This window comes from Morus notabilis, unplaced genomic scaffold (genome assembly GCF_000414095.1).
Source record: "Morus notabilis unplaced genomic scaffold, ASM41409v2 Scaffold912, whole genome shotgun sequence".
NCBI lineage: Eukaryota > Viridiplantae > Streptophyta > Magnoliopsida > Rosales > Moraceae > Morus > Morus notabilis.
Window position 1 is genome coordinate 181636 of NW_010368051.1, and position 24050 is coordinate 205685.

Here is a 24050-nt window from a genome sequence, read left to right on the forward strand (position 1 = left end):
GAGAAGAAAACCATAGGCTCTGCATTGAGTTCCCAATTTAAGAAACTGTTGCTGGTACAACCATAGAGAATAATAATAACAATATAATAATGAGAAACAACACCAACAAAGCAGACAAAAAAAAAACCAAATACTACAACTCACCAACTCCATATATATATATATATATATATATATATATACACACACATCCATCCCACACATTAGAATTCAATACACCGACGATTAAGATTTACCCACTCTTAAAGGGGGCCCAACAACGCAATTACCAACAACCATCAACTCAAAACAGAAACCCATCATGACCCATTAACTCTGAAAAGGGCATCACAGCAAATATAGTATGAAGCATAATTTTTTCTTTTAGGTCCACATATTTTTGTTTTTTGTTTCTTCTTTTCTTGGATGCCACAATTTGCCCCCATGGAAAATTACCAAGTCCCATAATGCTTTGGGTGTTATATAAGAAGGGAAAAAAAAAAAAACAAATGGATTATTGGATTCTTGTAATGGTGAGAGGATTTTGTAACCTTTGTAGTTTTGTGAAAAACGACAAGAAAAGACAGCTCAAGTGGAGCAATGAGATGGGATTTCAAAGAATATGGGATTGCAGAAACACAGAGACAAAAGAGGAAAAAGAAAAATAGCATAATATGGGATTTCAAAAAAAGGAAACTTTTTTTTTTATCTTTATCTCTACGCTTAAATTGCTTCAAAATTACGTTTGTGCTTGCAAAGGAAAAATAGCATGAAAACGATTTATGGGAAACAAGAACGTTGATAATCCATGAGGCGAAAATGTGGAAGAAGGGACACGTGTCGCTTTGTCATGAGAGTCGGAGATCCCGGTGAAAATGAGTTCGTAGTTAATAAACTAATTAAAAAACAAGCATTAACAACATAGCAATAAGTAAGAATATAAATAAATTAATTAAATAATATAAAGATTATTAAAAATTAGAATAAGAAAAACTAACCAAGCAGCCTCGGAATGCTGATTGTATCTTAACGGCAGCCCACTCCTCACGAATCCCGGCGCCGCTTCCTCTAACGTACGCCGCGGGGTTCTTGGCGCCGCCCCTGGTTAGCCGTACCACGGCGGCAGCAGCCTGAGCCGCCGCCACGGCTGCTTCTGCTACTGCGGCGGTCGCGGCGGCGACGGCGATGGCGTGCTTGTCTTGGTTGCCGGAGAAGTCCTCACCGGAAACGTCGGGAAGTTGGTTGTAGGAGGCGGCTCCTCTGGTGGTATGAGGTTGATCTCCGGCGTCGGGGTGGTGGTGGTTGTGGAGGGTAGTTTGGTCTTTTTCTCTGTAGGACTTGACGAAGCTCCATCGCCGCTTCTCCTTGGGCGGTTTGGCGGAAGAAGAGTCGGTGGAAGACTTCTTGAGGGCGAAAAGACCGCGAAACCACTTAGAAGCTTTTCCCATTGTGGTTGTTTGTGTTTTATCGGAGACTGTGGGTGATTTCTAGAAAGTTCTTCTGTGAGGTTTTGTGGTTGTGGAGTGACATTTGCAGAGAAAAATAGTAATGAAGAGTGTGAGATGGAAGAAGAAGAAGAAGAGAGAAGGTAGCAGTTGACACTAGTTGTTATAAAAATACGGAATGCATACGGTCGTGGTCGAGATCGTAAATATTTATTGCTGGATATTTGCGGGGAAGTTTTGTTTCTTTGCTTCAACTACACTCGCTTCTTCCGCGCGTGCGTTACAAAATCCAACCTTTTTGGTTGATTTTTTTTTTTTTTACTTTTTTTCTTGAATATCTTTTCTTTTAGTATTTTTAAATATGTCCTATTTAAATATTTTTCTTTAATTTATACTTATTAAATAACTTTTTTTTCTAGATATGTTCTTGTTTAAATATTTTTTAATCTATCTGTTACTCCATTAAAATAATTTTTCTTAAATACGACTCTTTTTATAAATATTTTTCTTTTAATTTTTCAGCTCAAATAATTTCTGTTCTTTACTTGAAAATTTTTTTTCCTTGCAACCTCTCAAATATTACCTCTAAATAATGTACTATTTAATTTGTCAAACTAATTTTTAATATGCTCAACTTATTTTAGATTTTTTTCTACTAAAAAAAACTTATTTTATTTTTTTCCTTTTAAAAAAAAGCTCTTGATAAAATAATAAAATCTTTTACATTAAAAAAATTTAGCATACTGAACACGAGTGCTTCAAACTGGTTATATACTGTACAACTCTTTAACATATAGCTCTTGCCTCGTACATTGGACTGATAGAATCATAGGAGACGTGGCCTAATTTTTTTATTTATTTTTTCTTATTCGACACACGACTTAAAAGACGTTTGGTTGGAAGATTTAAATCATGTGATTCGAATTATTTTTTATTTATGTGCATTTTTGTGAGAAAAAATACTGTAACGAACTACAAATTATAATTTAAATCAAGAAACGAATCATTCTACCAAACATCCTCGTCTGACTTACTATTCCTTTCGCGGTGTGCAAATGAAAAATGCGGATTTTTTTTTTTTTGTGAAAGGAAAAATGGGGAAATAATTTAGTAATAACTCTTTGTATGTCTCACTTACTTTGTCTCTATATTAAATTAGAGCCACTCTAGGGGGTCATATTATCCATCAAATATATATATATATATATATAAGTGTAACTAACATGTCAAATTCTTCACATAACTTTTGTCTTTACTTGCCGACATTTGGTAATTTTGGAACAAAGATGATTAATTAATTTGAGAAACTATTCTCTTGCTTAATCACGAGGAACTTGTTTGGATTTACGAAGCGTGTTAGCAATAAAGAAAATTTTACACGTCACGCTTCAATCTTCATATAATTTTTTATACACATACTTAATGAACATGTTTTTTTTTTTTTTTTTTGCTAAGTAATGAAAATGCTGTTTAATACTACGCTCAAATAACCGGTCCAAATCAAGTACAATTCTCATAGTTTTACTAATATTTCTTAAATTAAACATATGTGGTCATGTTCATTTCGCTGATTTAAGTTTAGAATTCGAATTGAGATGTGATTTTATGTATGAGCTTTTTATTGTAGCAAAAAAGTTAAATGTGATTGTTTGTAAGAGCTTTTTACTGTAGTAAAATTCGAATTCTAAATTCGAATCAGCGAAACGAACGAGGCCATATCACCACTTCGTTTACTATGGACAGAGATTGCGGGTGAAAGTAATTAACCACTCACTTTAAATCGTCAAGAGGTTGGTATGATTTTGTGGATCTTTTTGGCCTCGTTCGTTTCGATGATTCGAGTGTAGAATTTGAGTTGAGATGTGATTGTATGTGAGAGCTTTTTACTGTAGTAAAAAAGTTAGATGTGATTGTTTGTGAGAGCTTTTTACTGTAGCAAAACTCGAATTCTAAACTCGAATCAGCGAAACGAACGAGGCCTTTGTTGGCGCATTCTTGAAAAAATACCTCTTTTTTTCAACATTCAATATTAAACCCCACCCCACATTATCAAACTCCATAATTAGTTGGATGAGTTCACGTAAATTGTCACTTGATTATTTGAGTGTTGGTTGAGAGAATGTCCAGAGGCAATAATCACTCGTTGTGGTCTAGTGATAATGGAGTATTATGGTGGATTTGTTCAGGATTTTGAAGGTTGGGTTAAAAAACGGTATTATATATGAATGTTTGTTTCTTACTAATCTAGTACTCAATTAAAAGTGCTTCGGACAATAACTCATCGCACTATTACTGTCAACACATTTGATTAGCAACGTCTAAAAAAATATACACTAACGATCGTCACGCATTCCCAAACTTTCCCGCGGTTAAGAAAATTGAGAAAGGCAAATACTACAGAGCTAAGCCCCCTAGCTACGTTATTATAAAATACTGTTTCAATTCGAATCGGTGAAATGAACGATGTCTAAGATTACGTTTGTTATGAGGGTTTTAGAATTAGAGTCCATAATTATGGTTATAATATTTGTTTATTTGTAAAAAGTAAAAAATAGTTTTTGAAAGCTAGTATTTGGTTTGAATAATTCTGGTATAAGAATTGGATCATGATGTAATGTTTTAAATCTAAACCACCCTAAAAAATAAAACTACCCCCCCTTTAGTTTTAGATCGTTCAAACCCCTAGTTCTGATTTAGGTTCTAAAACTATGGTTTGGACCACATGTTCAAATCATGAATCATAATTCTAGACAATCATGTTTGGTTGCTAGATTTATGTCATGATTCGAATCATAGTTCGTGGTTCGCTGCAGTATTTTTTCTCACAAAAAACACACGTAAATCGAGAATGGTTCTGAATCATGATTCTGAATCTATCAACCAAACGTAGTTCAAATTAGGGTGATTTTAGTTTTAATTTTGAAATCGAAATCATTATTCATGATTTTGGGTCTAAATCACGGTTCTGAAACCAGAATAAGAATCGTAGATTTGAATCACCCAAAATCAAGGGGGTGCATGATTTTAAAATCAAGAGTGATTCATGATTTAAAACATCACATCAACGTTTAAATTTTGAATCAGAACAATCTAAACTAAATACTAATTTTGAATGAGTCAAATCATAACCACTTTTTACTTTTTGTAAATAAATATGAATTTAAATCTAAAATCATAATTATGAATTTAAAATCCTTATACCAAATAACTCTTAAAATTATTATGATTTGAACTCTCATAGCGCATCCTAATACTATTAGGTCCGATTTTTCTATTTTATCGCCCCTGATTAGACCCTCCGACCACCAAAATTTGCATGTCTATCAGCAAAAATGGAAAAGGTCGCATTACTAAAATAGTCGTAAGGAAAGCACGTTGAGGACTTTCTCTAGCTAGAGCCAAGTAGCCAACCAGACAGATGGGTAGATATGTACTGTTGCCCGAGACATGAGTCTGGTCCCACCGCCAGCAAAAATAACCGTAGGACCCACGTACCCTTCCAATCCAACTAATCATCAAACAATTAACTTGCGTGTGGGCCACCACATTAAATTGATCGGATGGGAGATAATGATGCAATATGTCATGTTTGGTTAAGAAGATCGGGAAATAGAAGGGAGTCGCGGAGCTCCACCGGCGGCCACTGTATTTTTATTTTTTAATTATTATATTTGTAGTAAAAATAGCTTTGTGAGTAGTGTTATAAATTTTTAATTTAAATTTATATAAATTTAATCATTAAAAAATTAATTTAACGGTTAAAAATAATTATCCGTTAAAATTTTAAAAATAGAAAGGTAGAAAGTAGAAACATTAAAGTGAGGAAAAAAAGAGTTTTTTTTTAAAGATAAATATTACAGTGTTTTTAGCCCAAAAAGACTCACTAATTTCGTCATATTTCATCTCAAATTTGGTTTGTCTAGCTTGCAGCTGCAAACACCACCCTCATGACCTTAGCGACCTCATCGATACGAGCTTGTGCGCAAAAATATAAGGTTTAAGTTTCGTTCATTTTATCGATTTGAGTTTTCAGTTTTAAGTTTTTACAGTAAAAAATTATCAGAAAAAGTCATATCTAACTTTTTCTGCTACAGTGAAAAGCTTTTAAAAAATGTCACATCTTAACTCGAATCTGCGAAATGAACGAGACATAGAGTCCAATAATGCATCTAAAGAAAGACGTTGATCAGTACACTCTTTTTTTTTTTCTTTTTTTTTTCTTTTTTTTTTCCTTTTTATCTCCTTATATTCAGAATCGACACTCTCTTTTCTTTTCTTTTTTTTTTCTCATTGAGGAGATTTCCAAATTTTTTTTTTTTTGTAGAATTAGAACAAAAGGAAGTACGAATGATGCTTGTAACAGGTTGTCCAGTAATGGTATGAAAATTGCATGGTTATTTTAGTAACTTTATATTGGATCATATGATAGACAAACTTTTTTTTAAAGAATAATATGCTGGGCAAATTTAAGTAGTTAAGAGTACCAAATAAAAATACTATTGCGAGAGATGACATCAAAGAATTGGGCATGTTCTTTTGTTTAAAAAACTCAAAAAAAGACAATTTAAGTTTCAACTTTATTTAAGTTCACGTTTTTTTAAGTTTTAACTTTATTTAATTTTACTCAACTATATTTAAATTTTAATTTCAACTCAAGTTATAACTCAAATTCAACTAAAAAACTACACTCAAGTTATACTAATTAATCATGAACTAATACTGTCATGAAAATTCAACATCTTTTAGCATTAACATTGTGATTTGTACTTAAGACAAAGGCAACAAAAAGGTTACCATCGTTTTACGAGGATTCTCATATTTTCACCCGTTCAGTTAACTGATTTGAGTTTTTAATTTAAGTTAAGATGTGATTTTATGTGAAAACTTTTTACTGTAGTACAAAGGTTAGATGTGACTGTTTCTAAGAATTTTTTACTATAATAAAACTTGAATTCTAAACTTAAATCAGTGAAATGAACGATAAGCCGCTGTTAGTTTAATCCACATGCCACGTATAAAGTTGTTATTCAGCGAGGGTGAGCTAACTACAAAAATCTTTTTCAACTATGGATTAACTTCAGCAACTTTCTCTTTTAATTTAGTCAAGCATCGCAATAAACAAAATACAAGCAAGCTCTATGTAACCATATGATATAAAAATACTCTTATAAACTCGGCCATTAAAATTAAAGCCAACGATTAAAAGGCTTGATTTTTTGATGGAATAAAAAATAATATCTTAACTTAATATTTAGAATTTTTTTTAACAAGACAACATATCAATAAGTTAAATTTTTTATCCGTTAAATTCACATAAAAATAAAAAAAATACACAAATTTAACGGTTAAAAAATTTTTAATTCATATACCACAAAATCTTCCATTTTGTCGTTAAAAGTTTTACAAAGCATAGGATTTATCGAAAACAAAAAAAAATTAAAATTTGCAAAATTTTATAAAGTTTTTTTCTTCAACTTTAAAAAAGGCAAAAGAAAGATTAGTTTCAGCTTTCAAGCCTCACGTGCATCGTATAGATCAATAGGGTTGGACTCTAATCACAGCCTACGAACCTAATAATCATCTTCTGTTTCGCCTTGTCAACTCACTAGATTGTGGTTTTTTCCTCTTTTTGACTGAAGGACAAAATTTGATGCTCTCAGGCACCACACATCAATTTATTTATTTTTATTTATATTATAAGTTGTTTAATTGTTAAATTCATGTTATTATTTAAATTATAATTTGTGATTCGTTATAATATTTTTTTTTATAAAAAATACATAAATTAAAAATAATTTTGAATCATAATTCTGAATCTATTAACTAAACGTCTACTTAATTTTTAGACTGTTTAATTTTTTAATTTAAATTTAAGTGTAATTTTATATAATTTTTTTTATTATAATAAAAAATTAAATATAATTATTATTAAAATTTTTTTATTATAATAAAATTTAAATCCTAATCCAACAAGTGTTGAAGATGGGGAGAGTCGAGAGATACTCTTCTCAGCTGCCGCCCCACTCGCCGACATTGACATGAACGTCTCTTGGTCACCTTTGGCTACCTGATCCGTGGCCCTGAACCACTGATAATTTAACACGTGGCATGACATGATAGTCACTCGTTTCTGATTGGGTAGCAGGTGGGAGCGGTCAACATTAGCCTCCTCAGTCAACCTGCGTGAGTTTCTTAATTTATTTTTTATATTATTATTTTTATATTTTTAAGATTTTTTATTTATTGAAGGAAATAAGATTGAGGAGTGTATATGAGTTTTACTCGGTCAAATTTCTCTGCCACATCAACTTTGAAAAGGGCTATCGGCTTCTTCTTCTTATTTTTTATCCACGTTTTATTTGTATAAAATCATTCTTAGGTGTTTAATGAAAAATTCGTTTAAATGTTTGCCAAAATTTACAATGGGTATTTGATTATTTGGTTGCTAGATTTATATCATGATTTGAATCATAATTTGTAGTTCGTTATAAGTATTATTATTTTAATTTTTAATCGATCTGATCTATGATCAGAAGTGAATAGACATCATATATTTTAAATTTTTAACACGGATATTCACAGTCTTATTCATTTTATCGATTTGAGTTTTTAATTTTAACTTTTTACAATTAAAATTTTTTAAAAAATGTCACATATAACTTTTTGTATTACAGTTAAAAATTTTCAAAAAAATATAACATCTCAGCTTGAATCTACGAAATGAACGAGATCATAAATCAAATTATTAAAAAATTAATTCAACAACTGAAATAATAATACTTACCATAAGAATTCTCTTAAGTATTTTAGCGTTGTGAGTGCTTTTGGGTATTAGTAGTTCTACTGCTAACAAGCATGTTTGTGATCCAAATAGCAAATTCGCTTGTCCTTTTTTTTTTTATTATTATTATATGAAATGCTCCTGTCTTTGAAAAGAAAAAAGTGTCTTATTAGAAGATAAAAGACATTGAAAAGTTATTAAAACTTTTTTCATTTGTTTTTGTAGTTTTTATAGCAATGTGGTCTTGTTTAATCATGAGTCAGTAGTGGTCTTACCTTGCATTGGACGTCATAGCCATTTTTTGATGTAAAGCAGTGACAAGACTAAACAACCACACCAGGTATACGTTACATTATTATCATTCCCTATGTAAACCTAAATGCTGATCCTACCACCTACTTTCTTTCTTTGGACTTTGTAGGGGTTACTTTTATTGAGTTGTTATGGGGTTATATTTTTGAGTCACTGTGGTATGGATGTAGATTTTAAGTGAGTTTATTTAGTTTATAGATTAGAATTGTGTGATTAGAATTATTTTTAATTTATGTGTATTTTTTATGAGATAAAATACTATAGCGAACCATGAATCATGATTCGAATCAGGGAATGAATCTCTCTACCAAACATCACTTTTAAGTTATAATTTGAGTTAAAGTTATAATTTGAGTTCGTGTTTAGATGTGCACATTTAAGTTACGATTTAAATTAAGAATTTATTTAAGTTTGTATTTGAGTTGGTCAAAACTTGAATTTGTATTTAAATAGTATTTTAATAAAAACTCACTGATGATGAAAAATTTTAATATGGTATATGAGTAGAGTTTTATTCGTCTTTTCGTTGTGAACACATAGAAAAAAATCATTTCAATCGGAATTAAAACGAAAAAGTTATGACGTTTTTAAGAATAAAAAAATATTGTTTATTAACTTAAGTTTGAGTTTAACTTGAGTTGAAGAGGAAACTTGAATTCATATTTTAGCCATAAACTCAAGTAAAAACTCGAGTTAAAACTCAAGTTCAAACTCAAATTTTACAAACGAACGTGAATTTTAATAAAATTATAACTTGAGCTTAAATTTTTTTTTGAGTTTTACTCCAAAAAAACAAACTCTATATTTCCGCTAATTCTGAGAATTTACACTTTGTAAATTAGCATGTGATGATGCTAATATTACATAAATCATGATGAAATATTAATCATGTTAGAACTTTAAGGTCTCATTTATTTTACCGATTTAAGTTTTTAGTTCTAAGTTTTTATAGTTAAAAACTCTCATAAAATGTCATATCTAACTTTTTCTGTTACAGTTAAAATTTTTTAGAAAACATCACATCTCAATTCGAATTGAAAATTCAAATCCCCAAAGCGAATGAGGCCTAAAATTCTTTCTTTGATATTGAAATTTCTATCTACTAATTAAGGTTTATTTATATACTTTTCAATGCTTATCTCGTATTGTGATATAAAAATATGAAAATATTAAGTTTTTAAAATAAAATATTTCATGATTTACTATGTCTCAATAAAATATTCCCATAATTTTTTTAAAAAAATGAATTTCACTTTGTTATTAATGTCCTCTATTAGGTGTAGTAGTTGTATCAATAGTAGTGATAAATAGTGTTAATTTTCTTTTGGAAACAAAATTATGAACACATGATTTATACTGAATTTCGATATCTTCAAAATTCAATATAGTTATGGACTCTAAAAAGAATAAATATAGTTATGATATTACCTGACATTTACAACAATAACATACAAAATCTTAATGAGATATGGGTAAATAATAAAAATTGCGCAATTTCTAACTAAAATAAATAAATAAATAAAAAGCGCTATCTATGTCTTCTATTGACTATCCCTTGTAGCACCGACCCTAACATAATATAAGTCCATTTCTAATAAATACTTGTGACCCCACGGCCCACAATAAAGATTTAAGTGGATTTCCATTGATTAATTCCAGTCACTGTACTTGGAAAAATTCCAAGTTTCTTTCTGAATCATAGATGTCATCAGTCATCGTCATGAACTATAGTCGTAGTTTCGATCTTCATGGTTGTTGAAACTCTGAAAGGAACAGGAAGAACATGTATGGAATCTGTAACAAAGGGACAAAGTCGTATAGAATTGTGGACACTGGTAATTAAAATGTCCAATGTACAACTTGTTATTAACTTCCGCACCCACTTTCTCACATTATTGTTACTTTGACTTTTTTTATTTATTTATCAATACGGACCTCTAGGGTCCGTTTAGTTCGTTGATTTGAGTTTTTAATTCGAGTTGAGATGTGACTTTATATGAGAATTTTTTACTGTAACAAAAAAATTAAATATGACTATTTTTTAAAACTTTTTACTGTAACAAAACTCGAATCAGCAAAATTATCATCCTATTTTACCTATGTTGTTTGACCTGGTTGTCAACTACCATTGTTACTTGACATTAATGGTAACTTGAGGACCGAGGCCTAATGAAGGTAAATGGTATAATATTTCCTTCAACTAGGACAAAATTGATGCCGATAGGTTAAGTATAATATTAGAGAGTAGTACCAATATATGCAAAATAGAGAAATTAATAATTGTTGGAGCATAAAATTTGATATTTGCACAAGTTAAAAGCTTAAACTTTTACAAGAATTGACAAAACACTATGATAATTGTACTACATTAACCTAATCTAGTCTCATATACAACTTACGTGGGTAATCTTCTTCTTTTCCGTGTAAAACATATATGCGTAATTGAGGCATCTAAAAGATTCTAAAGACTAAAGAGCTTTTTCTAAACTTGTTTCTAACTACGTTTATCATCAACAAAGAACTTGTTTGTTAACGATCCAAACCACAAAATTCATTCTAGAGTTCCGAGCTTCTCTATTCTCTGAGTAGACAACGGCGCAACTCGCGGTATTAGAATGGCAATTCTTCGGATTATGTCTTCGAACGGCGGACGCTGTTGGGGGTCGCTGCTTGTTTTGCAACACATAAAAGGTGATTAGGAAAACTTGCAAAGTTTCAAGTACTGTAATTATAGTAAATAGTCTTCAAGTCAAAATTACCTTTTCCAACAATCTCGTATTATGGATGCTACTTGTGGATCAAGTCCTTCTGGTAAATCTAATCTTCTATCCATGAACCCCACAACTCCAACAACCTTTTCAGATGGGAATTATGGAAATGTTAACATCAAATTTTAGGTGGGGGGTTGCGGATTTAATCTCGTGTTGTATCAAAAAAATTTTGAGGTATTAAAACTAAGAAAGCTGAGATATTAGTTGTGAGAGATAGAAAGAGAGACCTGTAAGGCGTTCAAGTTGTTCCATGGGATGGATTCAGTCATTAACTCCCATAATATGACACCAAAGCTGAATACATCAGACCTGTTCACAATCACAGGAAGATAATGCCATGATAATCAAGGTCAAACCAGTAGGATAATCTTTCAAATACAAAATTTGAAGCTCGGGTTTTGCAGCAACGTACTTCTCGTTTGAAGGTTCATTTCGGATGATCTCCGGGGCCATCCACTGAGGCTGCATTAAGAAACACAAAAGGCCTCCGTTATGTCATCAGTGAGAGAGCTGGTCACTGGTGAAAGATACTAATCCTTTTTAACACCATGTCAAATTCAAGTTAAGAGCTTAACACATACAGAAAGAAAGAAGAGATGGATAAGATAGAATTACCGTTCCTCTTCCTGATTTTGCAGTTAAGAAGGTCGCATTTTTCAACTTTGACAAGCCAAAATCTCCAACCTGAAGGTATAAGTGTCCAAGGTATACAACTGTTACATGTGTATACATGCTTGTATATTCTTTATGTTAATTTAACCCACCCATCAATAAGCTCATTCACCTTGACAGTCCAGTTCTTGTCAACAAGGAGGTTAGAAGATTTCAGATCTCTGTGCACTATTGGTGGATTTCTGTGATGCAAATAGTTCATACCTCTAGCCTGCAGTACAAGTGTGCCATTTTTTATTTAAAAGCTTAAGGATTAACAACTTAAAATTTCATGGTTAAATTGAATGTTAGTGCATTTACAAACAAGGACGGAAAAGAGAAGCGGAGAATGAATACTCACAACATCGAGTGCCATCCTCAGACGCCGTCTGATGTCTAATGCCTGATTGTTTTTATGAAGTGTTTTGAAAAGGCTTCCCCTGCTCACGCAAACAAAAATCAGCACAAATTGCTGCTATAACAGTATTTTGCATTTAACTCTAGAAGACATTCATTTTGCTTTGTCTTACCTTGGTAAGAATTCTGTGACAATCGTTAGCCGTTCTTGTGAATATGCTGCTCCCATGAACAACAATACATTTGGATGTCTCAACCTCTTCATTATATCAATCTAACATGATTAAACAGGAGAAAGATCATGAAATTATCCCTGCATTAAGTATCTTCCAATCCCAACAACATTCACAAACAATTTGAAGCTAGATGAGAGTCCATCAAAGTACCTCATTTTTGTAGTCTTGTAAAGCTCCTTCACTGTATTCATTCGTCAAGTACACCTTAATGGCAACATCCTGGTCAAACAAATATTCTCAAGATTAAAACATCACTTGATGATCCTAACATTAACGAAGAAACTTCAAGGATAGTTTTACTCATGAGTATGTACCGATCCATTCCAAATTCCACGATAAACGACGGCATAGAAACCTGTCAGGTAAAAACAAACAGATATTTAGTGTTAGATGGTCACCAATCATGCGTAAACTAAGCTCAGCAGAAATGTAATAAAAACTTCAAATAATGAGCAATATTTTTACCTTGTCCAATCTCCTCCCCAATATGCAAGTCCTCCCAGTGAATCTCACAATCAACTACAGAGTTGGACTCACCATCACCTTTGCTTGATGAACTTCCATGACTGCCAATGCTTCCCTCCGAACTTAACAATTGTTTATCATTTCTTTGTACTTCGTCTTCTGCCCGCACAGCAACCAAGTTGGATTCTTCTTCCTCTGCTTCATCTTCATGGCTGCCTAACTTTTGCAATGGATCAACAGTTTTAGACAGCCCAAAACACTGGTAGCACTCGCTCTGTTCAAGGCAGTCATAAGTTGATTTCTTGGAATCACTCGGAGGTTTCTGCTCAGTTGTTTCTTCGTTCCTCATTGGAGAAGTGTCGCAGCTTGCATCAGGTTGAGTGCTTCCATGATCATCTTCATTACCATTGTTGCCACTTCCCTTAATCTGTAACTTTGCCAATACTTTTGCAGCCTACGACCACCCAAATTCAATGGCTTAGCTGAAAAGTAAACAATACTAGGAAAAAAAAAAGTGTATATAATTTTGAGGAAGATGAAATCCAATTAACTTCTCTTCAAATAATGATGGTGTTGGTCCTAGAGGAAGTTTAGTCTATCATTCTTTGACTTAATTCTGACTACTTATTTGCGAAAAATAACATTAAGTTGTCATAAGCATAGGAAATACCAGATTGGAAACTGATGATGCAATCTCTGGTGACGGGACTGTTGGTGGCCGTGGATGCCACTTGATCTTTTTGAAGTTCAGCCGCTGGTCTCTATATTGGCGATCAACACGATCCTCATTTGATCTCTGGCTATCTGTTCCAACACCATTAAACCCTGCTGCATCACATGCAACAACGATGACACCAACAAGCTCACCGTTTTCATACAACGGGCTTTTCGTCACCATCACCATGAATATCTTGCCAGACCTCTTCTTGAAAGGGAACTGACCGGACCACGGTTCCCCAGTGCGCAACAACCTTCTCATGATCTTCTCCAATGTCATATAATGTTCTTCAGGGATGAGGAGTTCAGTGAAACACTTTTGACCAACGACTTCGTAGTCCTTCCATCCATACAGATTTTCTGCAGAACGGTTCCTGAAAGTTGGAAAACTTATCATCCTGTTCTGAAAGGATGTGTGAATGTATTGAACATGAAAGAAAAGGCACTGAAACATACACTTACATATTCTCTCCCACTTAAAAGAAAAGAAAAAAAAAATAGTACCACAAATAAGTACTCAAAAGGGCTTGATGTAAACAATCATATAGAACTCCAACTTCTAATATGACCCAAAAAAAAAAAAATCCTAGCAATGTTTGGTCCTTTACTAGTTATCTTATAAAGGTGTAAACAAAGTTCCTGAAATTTGCCTCAAAGTTGATTAATTTTATTGTTGGAAACAAAACAAAAGGTAACGCCATAACGCATCAATAATTCCAACTTACCGTATAGTTTCTATATTCGCTCATCATCTTTGTTCATCTTTTTCTTTAGTCTTTTATGGTCAAAGCATTGAATTTGAAACCAAAAAGGTAAAATTCAACTGTACATGTTCACAGTTTTTTTTTTGGTCGTCCCATAAATAGACAACTAAACAAACCTTTTCCAATGAAATTTAATTCAAGAGCTAGCAAGCCCATATATATTTTTTCCTAAGGGAACTTTTATCAAACACTTCTATTTACATCAAAACATATAAAACGTTCATTAGTTCCAAGATCTAGCCAATAACCATATATTTTCTTTCAAGATAGTACTGTTTCATCCAAAGTAAGCTCCGAAAAAAAAACACGGGAATTACAAAAAAAAAAAAAAAAAGAGAAAAAAGAGAAAAATATTAGTTGTTAATTAATTATTACCAATACACGATTTCTCCAGAGGAAGCTCTGTAAACATGAAGAGAGTGTCCCAGCGAGTCCAACACCCTCTTGTACGGACTGCCCGTCGAGAAGTACCCCGGAAGAGGGTAATCCGACGTCACCCCGGCCAAATCCTCTTCGTTTTCGATATTCTTCATCTTCTGTTGCGTAAGGTCCCGGAGCTTCTCGGCGAGCCTGGCATGGCTCTCCTCCAGGCTCCGGCAGCGATTCACGAGGGCTTGGTAGAGACGCTCGGAGGAGGAGGAGGAAAAATTGTCGCCGGCCATGGAAGTCGCCGGAGGCTCGCCGGAGTAGGGTTGCGCAATGCGCATAGTAGTCTTCTTTTCATAATTTAGCTTGTTGGTTTTGTGTTGTGCTGGTCGCCATGGTTTTTCTTTTTCTATACAAAAACACATTTCCTTGTGACGTCACGCGTACCAAATATTATTTTTTTAAAAATAAAATTTATTTTGCCTCATAAGTATTTCTAAAAGTATTATAGTAAAACAAACATTTCTATAAATAATTTAAAATCATAAATAGAGTTTAGTGATACACTTTCTGAATTTCCCACCTTCCTGGGGGACTGTAGACAAGTTCCTAATATAATATATGATTCATTTATTTAAAAATTTATGAGACGTTTGGTTTATGAATTCAGAATTATGAGTCAGAATTATTCTCATTTTATGTATATTTTTTATGAAAAAAATATTGTAACCAATTACGAACTATGATTCGAATAATAACATAAATCTCCTTTCTAAACGTCCCCAGAATTTAAACTCAATTTAAGTGTTATAATATAATAATAGAGTGTGAATTTATCATTATTAAGCTAAATTATGTAGGTTTTTTTTTCACAACAGCAAGATGATTATCATTATTATTATTTTTTTGGCCGAAGAAACAGCTAAATTTAAGAGTATGTTTGGTAGGAAAGAAAAGTAGAAGGAAGGAAGAAGGTGGAGGGATTTTAGGAGGGAAAATGAAAATATAGGTTGTTTGGTTGGAGAGAAAAGAGAAAGGAAGAGAAAATAGAGTGGAAAATAATACATGTGGGCCCCATCATTTTTTTTCTTTCCACAAGTGGGCAGAAAATATGATGAAAAATGGGGACAACTCATTAAAATGAGCAAAGTTATTAAACTACCATTTTCTCTATCAACATCCAAGTAAAAAATTTAAGGGTATAAAAGTAATTTACGAGTAAAATTTTTTCTTTCCTCCCAATTTAACTTCCAATACCAAACAAGTGAAGGTAAGCTCATTTTCTTTCCATCTTCTCATACCAAACAACATAAAAGAAAATCAATTTCCTTTCCATCATTGCTATTTTTCATCACTTTCATATTTCTTTTCTATCATATTTTCTTTCCTCCCTACCAAACATAGCATAAGGTTCTAATTCTACAAACTAGATAGAGGTTCCACGCTCTATTTTACATTTAAGATATAAAATTATTATTTAATAACAGCTAACGAAAATAGTAAAAAATATGTCAATATGAAAAGTTTAAGAAAGTATATAAGCTAACTTTTAGTTATAGAAATTAATAAGTTATAACTTGTCAAGTTATGGTTCATAACCAGATAAGTTATGGATAAATTTATCAAGTTATGATTTATAACCAGACAAGTTATAGATAAAAATTGTGAATTATGGACAATAACTTGTTAAGTTATGATTCATAACCAGATAAATTATGAACAAAAATAATAATTTAACCTATTTATTAATTTATATAAACTATTAATCTATTAATTTTAATGCATCTTGAGTCTTGATTTATTTTCTTCTTTCTCCTTATAATTATTAAGGAATAAAAAACTAGAAAGTATTTTTCAAAGGCGGTTTTTATGACATCCTTTATCCTTCTATAATTTATTCCCATTTTTAATGCCGTGTGTGTAGGAGACGTGGGCCTAAACGGTGCGTGCCACATTTCAGAAGCAGCAAGTTGTGATGTGACGACATGTTATTCGGTCAGAGTTCAGAAGGAAAGGAGGAATGATTGAAGGGAAAGTTTGGCTGCGGTTTGATAGTTTCAGGGACTGAAGCTTCTTATTGGACAACTTTGGTAGTTCCTAGGTTTCGGTCGTGAAACTCGCCCTCGTTTTGCCACTAAATTACGTGATTGCCCAATTTGGCCATTGGCTACAAAAGGAGGCAGACAAACCCCACCGCTCAAACTTTTGTATTGTTGGCCTGTTTAGTATTGTTGTGTTGTGCTGTTAGTAATAAATTATTTTGATTAAAAATGTACAGGTGTTTGATAAATAATTTTATAAAGTTGTTATAAGTATAGGAATAGAAATTTAAGTGTTTAACAAATTGTATATAAGATTATTGTTAAAATATAAAATGATGAAAATAAACATACTTTGATTATAGTTATTTTATTTATATTTTTATGGTGAATATTTATAATATAAAAAAATATATTTTAAATTTTATTAATTAATATAGTTCTTAAAATCCATTCAAAAAATTAGCTCTTAAAAATAAATTATTTTTATTTAAAGAGAAAAATTGTTCATCTACTAATATTTTTTATTGTTAGAGAAAAATTATTCATCTACTAATATTTTTTATTGTTATTTTTAAATATTTTGATAATTATTAAAAACATTTGAATAAATTTAGCATAGAATACTTATTAAAGATTTTTAATTTTTATTAGTTATTTTAAAAATATATTTATTAATTTAGTATGGAAAAAGTAAAATGATATATTGAGAATTAAGTTCTATTATCAAGGTTATCTTAGTAAATTTGGATAATGGCAGTAAAAGTTACTGTACAAAAGTAACTCCTGACCTGCTTCTTAAATTTTGCTGTTTGACAGCTGTTTTTAGAAGCTGCTGGACAAAAGCAGCATTTACCAAACACCTTAAGCTGTTGCAGTTTCTTTAAGAAAGCTAAAAGCAGCCTGTAAAAGCAATGGCAAACATACCCAATCAAATTATGTCGTAGTATAGTTGTAAGTTTGGACTGAACTAAACAAATCGGTTTGAGGTCTGTCACTATTAGCATGAGTCCGATCTAAACTTTCAAACCGGGTTGAGATTTTTAAGTTTAAAAGCTTATTTGGGCGGCTTAACCAGGCTTGAACACCTTTAAAAAAAAGGTTAAAAATTCCTTATAAAATTATGGGCTAACTGATAAGTGCATGAAAATGCACTTAAATTGTTTTTAATTGCTAAATAAATTAAGTTTTAATTAAATATTATTGTGGAATTAATATTTTGTGGAAGTATTTGATTTTAATTTAATTTAATTTGTTTTGTAGGAAAATAAGACATTTGGGCCAAAACTAAAAGAAAAAGAAAACAAAGCTCATCTGCAGCTGTCTGCTGAGCCGAGCCGAGCTGGGCGAATCCGCATGCGCCACGGGTCATTTTCTGGCACGCTCAGTCGCGTGGGACCCAGCTGTCCCCGCACACACGTGTGGTTGGTGTGCACGCCGTTCCCCCTGCGCGAGTCTCTTCCACACGCGCGTCAGCTTTTTCCACTGCGTGGGCTCCAGCTGTGTAGCAACTTCCCTGTCCGCGAATTCGCTTGCGCCACGTGTCCCTATGGGACCCAGATGTCGGCCACTTCTTCCTCTTCGCAAATCACAGCGTGCCATGTGTTCCTTGTGGGACCTAGTTGTCAGCCAATTCTTCCTTCCACCACTCAGCTTGCGCCACGTGTTTCGTGCACAATAACGTTTATTTCTCAGCTTGTGCCACGTGTACTAGCTGTTGTGCTCTTCATTTCCTTCGGTTCCAAACGTTTTGATGGTTTTTCTTCCCACGTTAATCAGCTTTTACTCTCGCAATTAAGCATTGTAAATTCCAATTTAATTGGAATGCGTTCTTTTTTTTTTTCTTTTTTACTGATGGTATTTTTAGTATGCCCTAAAAACTCTATAAATATGGCCTTTGTTAAGTGTATGGTGTCGTTAATTTTTTTAGCTAAAACTTAGACACTTTTTTTCTCTCATTGTCTTGCTTTTCTTATCATATTTTCTATTTAGAATTTTGTGGAAATTATGTGCAAGCTAGGCTAGAGTTCTTGGGTGAGGCTAGAGATGATCCTGTATGTGTAGTAAGCTTGTTTGAGTTTTGATTCTTTAATGGTTTGTAAGTTTTATACATTTGAGTAACTAATTTTCTTTTATCATATTTCTTACTCATATCAATATATTTTATTGTCAACTTTTATACAAATCTAGTCAAGCTCTTTTTATGTGATTGTTGCATAATACTATATTTTGGTTGGTATTATTTTATGAGTAGTCTTTTACTGCAATATTGCCAACGGTATATTGTCGCTTTTAGATTTCTCATAAGATAATTTTTCCTAGTTCTAAATGTAAGAATTTTATTTACAGCCGAACTCTTAACAGTGCTTAAATGAATTATTCAACCACTGAAAAAGAGTTGCTCGCTGTAGTGTTCGCACTTGACAAGTTCCGTGCGTACTCAATCGGTTCACCCATTACAGTCTTCACAGATCATTCTGCTCTCAAGTATCTCCTTTCTAAAAAGGATGCTAAGGTGCGATTAATTTGGTGGATCCTTCTGTTCCAGGAATTTGACTTGACCATTAAGGACAAGAAATGTGTAGAGAATGTTGTGGGGGACCACTTATCCCGATTGGACTTTAAGGACTCTACTGGATGCCCCCGCCATTTGAGATGACTTCCCTGATGAACATCTTTTCGCGGTCATTAAGCTACCTTGGTATGCTCACATCGTCAATTACTTGGTAACTGGTGAACTTCATTATGATTGGAATGCACAAGATAAGCGTAAGTTTCTGGTCGAGGTGCGAAATTTCTTTTGGGATGATCCGTACCTGTTTAAGTACTGCCCCGACCAAATCATGAGGCGTTGTATTCATGATGACGAGATTCTTAGTGTTTTAAACTTTTGTCATAACGATGCCTGTGGTAGTCACTTCTCTGTGAAGAAGACTGCCGCAAAAATCTTATAGTGTGGTCTTTATTGGCCCACTTTGTTCAAGGACACTAATGAGTTTTGTCATTCCTGTGTGAGGTGTCAAAAGTTAAGTGTCCTGTCCTGACGCCATATGATGCCTTTGAACCCAATTCTTGTGATAGAGATATTCGATTGTTAGGGGATAGATTTTATGGGACCTTTTCCACCTTCCTTTGGGTACCTTTCTCTTTGCTGTGGATTACGTTTCTAAATGGGTAGAAGCCGTGCCGTGTCGAACTAATGATAATGCGATAGTTGTGAAGTTCTTGAAAGAGAATGTATTATCTAGGTTTGGTACTTCCGCGTGCTATCATTAGTGATCAAGGCACTCATTTCTGCAACTGATCTTTTGAAGCTCTCATGCGCAAATATGGTGTTATTCATAAGGTTGCAACTGCCTACCATCCACAGACTAATGGTCAAGCCGAGTTGGTGAATAGGGAGATTAAACAGATTCTAGAAAAGACAGTAAATCCCGACCATAAGGATTGGTCTTTCATGTCTTCTTGATGCTCTTTGGGCATACTGTACTGCTTACAAGTCCCCTTTCGGGATGTCTCCCTATAGGCTTGTCTTTGGGAAAGCCTGTCATTTACCTGTAGAGCTCGAACATAAGGCTTATTGGGCTATCAAAGCTCTTAACTTCGATCTTAGTTCTGCAGGTATTAATCGCAAGCTCCAGCTATCAGAAATTAAGGAGCTGAGAAATGATGCTTACAATAATTTCAGGATCTACAAGGCAAAGATGAAAGCGGCACATGATAAACAGATCATGCAAAAGAACTTTGAGCCGAATCAGAAGGTGTATCTCTATGACTCACGTCTGCATCTCCACCCAGGTAAGTTGAGGCTGCGGTGGACTAGTCCATTTGTGGTTAAACAAGTTTTCCCCAACGGTGCTGTCGAGGCCGATGACCCGAGCGATGGGAGAGTATTCTGAGTCAATGGCCAGAGACTGAAGCACTACATTGAGCGTGTGAGCCAGGCTGAAGAGATCATTCTCGAGGCTCCGATTTACCAACCTTGAGGAGTTTGTTTCCAACACTTTTGTATCATATTTTTTTCTTTCTTTGTTTCGTTTGGTGTGTTTTGCGTGCTTTTATTTGCAGTTTATTTTTGTGTGCTTTTATATTTGCTAGTGTGTTTTGGAGATTCAGTTCAGGAGGCTCAGCTGTGTTTCAATGTTCATCATCCAGGTGTTTTCTTTCCTTATTTTCTTCATATTGCATATTTTTTTAGACATTGAAGACACTGTCTGATTTTTGGTTGGGGTGGTGAGCATATTCATGCGTGAGATTAATTTTTATCTTGTAGTTATTTTGGGTCAAATTTTTGCTAGATTATCTGGGTATGATTTCGAAATGTTCAGTTTGAGTCAGTTTTTTCTATCTTAATTACCAAGAAATGATTTTCAGAGTTATTTTTGAGCATATGCCAAATCTTGTGGTAAGATGGTTGTTAACACGTTTAATTGATAAAAATTCTCGAGTTTAAGGTTTTTATTTTTGGTGAGTTGAGAAAACAACTTTTTGAACTTTCATTGATCTTTTGAGTTGGTTGAATCATTATTAGAGCACCATTGCTTGACTTGTGACATTTGCTTGAGGGATGATTTCTGGTTAGGAATAATTTTTAGAATTGAGCCATGTGTTGTAAATATTTATCATTTTTCTTTTGTATTTCTTTCTTCAAAAAAAGAAAGAGAATGAGAGAGCGCATCATTTTATCATCAATGTTTACGTAGTTTGGCTGCACTCACGTCTTGTGCTAAATAACAGTCAGTCAAAAGAATGCCTTACTACATCAGCTTCATCAAATGTATGTTGTCTCTTGCCTTAAAAAAATGAAAAAAAAAGAAAAAGAAAAAGAAAAAAAGTGTGTATAATTGTTTGTATTTTTCGGCTCTTTGTTTGTTTATGAGATCCTTTTGACCATAATGAAATCCTAAAAGCTTGTTTATGGTTTGAGTGATGGATTGTTCTAGATTTTTGATTTGCCTATCATTTGATCAATGTTTGTTTATTAGTTTGTCCTTAAATTGCCTTCTCTCACTTGAGCGTTGACTGATTGACTTCCAACTCCATGAGTGAAAACCCCTTTACATTAAAATATTTCCGACACCCATGAAGTAAATGGAGTTGAGACTTTTTCTTAGTGAATTTTTTGATGCTATTTGTGTTATGGATTGTGGTAAGAGGGATACGGTTTGGTGCACACACACACGACTCTGGAGTTATAACTGAAGTAATTTTGATAGCATTTTCTGATGACTTACTAATGTTTTGTTTGATTGCTTAGGTGATTTTGCTAGTTTAGATTTGAATTTTTCAGCTTGACTTGATTTTTCTTTCGCTTGAATTGCTAGAGACTAGCAATAAGCTGGTTGGGGGTTGTGATAAGTGCACGAAAATGTATCTCAGACGCGTGCTTGGTGTGCACGCCGTTCCCCCTGTACGAGTCTCTTCCACACGCGCGTCAGCTTTTTTCCACTGCGTGGGCTCCAGCTGTGCAGCAACTTCCCTGTCCGCGAATTCGCTTGCACCACGTGTCCTTATGGGACCCAGATGTCAGCCACTTCTTCCTCTTCGCAAATCACAGCGTGCCATGTGTTCCTCGTGGGACCTAGTTGTCAGCCAATTCTTCCTTCCACCACTCAGCTTGCGCCACGTGTCCCGTGCACAATAACGTTTCTTTCTCAGCTTATGCCACGTGTACTAGCCGTTGTGCTCTTCATTTCCTTTGGTTCCAAACGTTTTGATGATTTTTCTTCCCACGTTAATCAGCTTTTACTCTCACAATTAAGCATTGTAAATTCCAATTTAATTGGAATGCGTTCTTTTTTTTTCTTTTTTGCTGATGGTATTTTTAGTATGCCCTAAAAACTCTATAAATAAGGCCTTTGTTAAGTGTATGGTGTCGTTAATTTTTTTAGCTAAAACTTAGACACTTTTTTTCTCTCATTGTCTTGCTTTTCTTATCATATTTTCTATTTAGAATTTTGTGGAAATTATGTGCAAGCTAGGATAGAGTTCTTGTGTGAGGCTAGAGATGATCCTATATGTGTAGTAAGCTTGTTTGAGTTTTGATTCTCTAATGATTTGTAAGTTTTATTCATTTGAGTAAATAATTTTCTTTCATCATATTTCTTCCTCATATCAATATATTTTATTGTCAACTTTTATATAAATCTAGTCAAGCTCTTTTTATGTGATTGTTGCATAATACTATATTTTGGTTTGTATTGTTTTATGAGTAGTCTTTTACTGCAATATTGCCAACGGTATATTGTCGCTTTTAAATTTCTCATAAGATAATTTTCCCTAGTTCTAAACGTAAGAATTTTATTTACTCGAATACATTTTTATTCACAAGTTCTTCAAATATATATTTTTCGATTGATTGTTTTGGGAAGTGAAACTCTCAATTGAGTCAATTTATGAATCAAAATCCAAATAGGTGAACAAAGCGTATAGAGGATTCTCAATGTCTTACCACTTTTAATTATTGAATTTTCTCCATTTTAAATTGTTTAAAAAATCATTAAAACACTCATTTCTCTTCTTTATTTGATTGCTTACTTTCCTAACGCTTTTTATTTACTAATCGGTTATTGTTCAATTTATCGCCTCCTCGTGGGATCGACCGTCTTAATTGTGCTATAATTGACCGCTTATTTTTATACACGTTTAGGCGTAATCACTAACCCTAAGCCAATCGGGCTTCCAGCTCGACCCTTCCCCTTTAGGGTCAGCCTCGTCCCCCTCAAAATTTTCATTTGGGTCGTTAGGCTTGGGCCGGGCTTACCAAATTTTCACCTTTATGCCACATAAAAACATGCTAAGGTCACTTAAAAGGTATTCTAAAATTTTTGAATAGTATGATTGATATGGTGGGTTAAAATACAATACTTAGACAGAAAATCTAAGCTCGTCAAAGTAGAATTAAATTATTGGACCATTGTTAGAACGAGATTACCATGTGCGTTTTGTCTCATACATCTCACAAGTGCTTTTATGTAATCACGTTGATCATCGGTAGGGTAATCTTACTAATAGTGTACGCTTTTGTACGTTAAATTTAATTGAAATTATATTAATTTATATAGTCTTTTTTAATACTCTATTGTGAGACCGTAGTTACTCAAAACATTCAAATATGTGCAACACAAAAACAATATTTATTTTGTGGGGGTTAGGTTGCTTAACACT

The 24050-nt window shown here is 33.3% G+C and overlaps 2 protein-coding genes across 2 annotated transcripts in view; both read right to left on the bottom strand.

The window, feature by feature from the left end:
* Positions 1–1589, bottom strand: part of LOC21393853 (protein IQ-DOMAIN 14) — a 5222-nt gene extending 3633 nt beyond the window's left edge. Inside the window, exon 1 of the mRNA XM_010114256.2 lies at positions 978–1589. Coding sequence (XP_010112558.1) covers positions 978–1427 — 450 coding nt within the window. The 5' untranslated portion in view covers positions 1428–1589. The remainder of the gene's footprint in view (positions 1–977) is intronic.
* Positions 1590–10805: 9216 nt separating this feature from the next.
* LOC21393854 (probable serine/threonine-protein kinase DDB_G0271682) lies at positions 10806–15207 on the bottom strand. The gene is made up of 13 exons (XM_024176182.1): positions 14854–15207; positions 13668–14088; positions 12998–13451; positions 12847–12887; positions 12683–12751; positions 12470–12570; positions 12301–12379; positions 12073–12171; positions 11904–11972; positions 11701–11750; positions 11516–11597; positions 11277–11371; positions 10806–11183 (listed from the first exon to the last, which is right to left on the bottom strand). Exons 1-13 carry the CDS (start codon positions 15183–15185, stop codon positions 11069–11071), a joined length of 2007 nt encoding a protein of 668 aa, XP_024031950.1. The 5' UTR covers positions 15186–15207; the 3' UTR covers positions 10806–11068.
* Positions 15208–24050: the final 8843 nt, after the last annotated feature.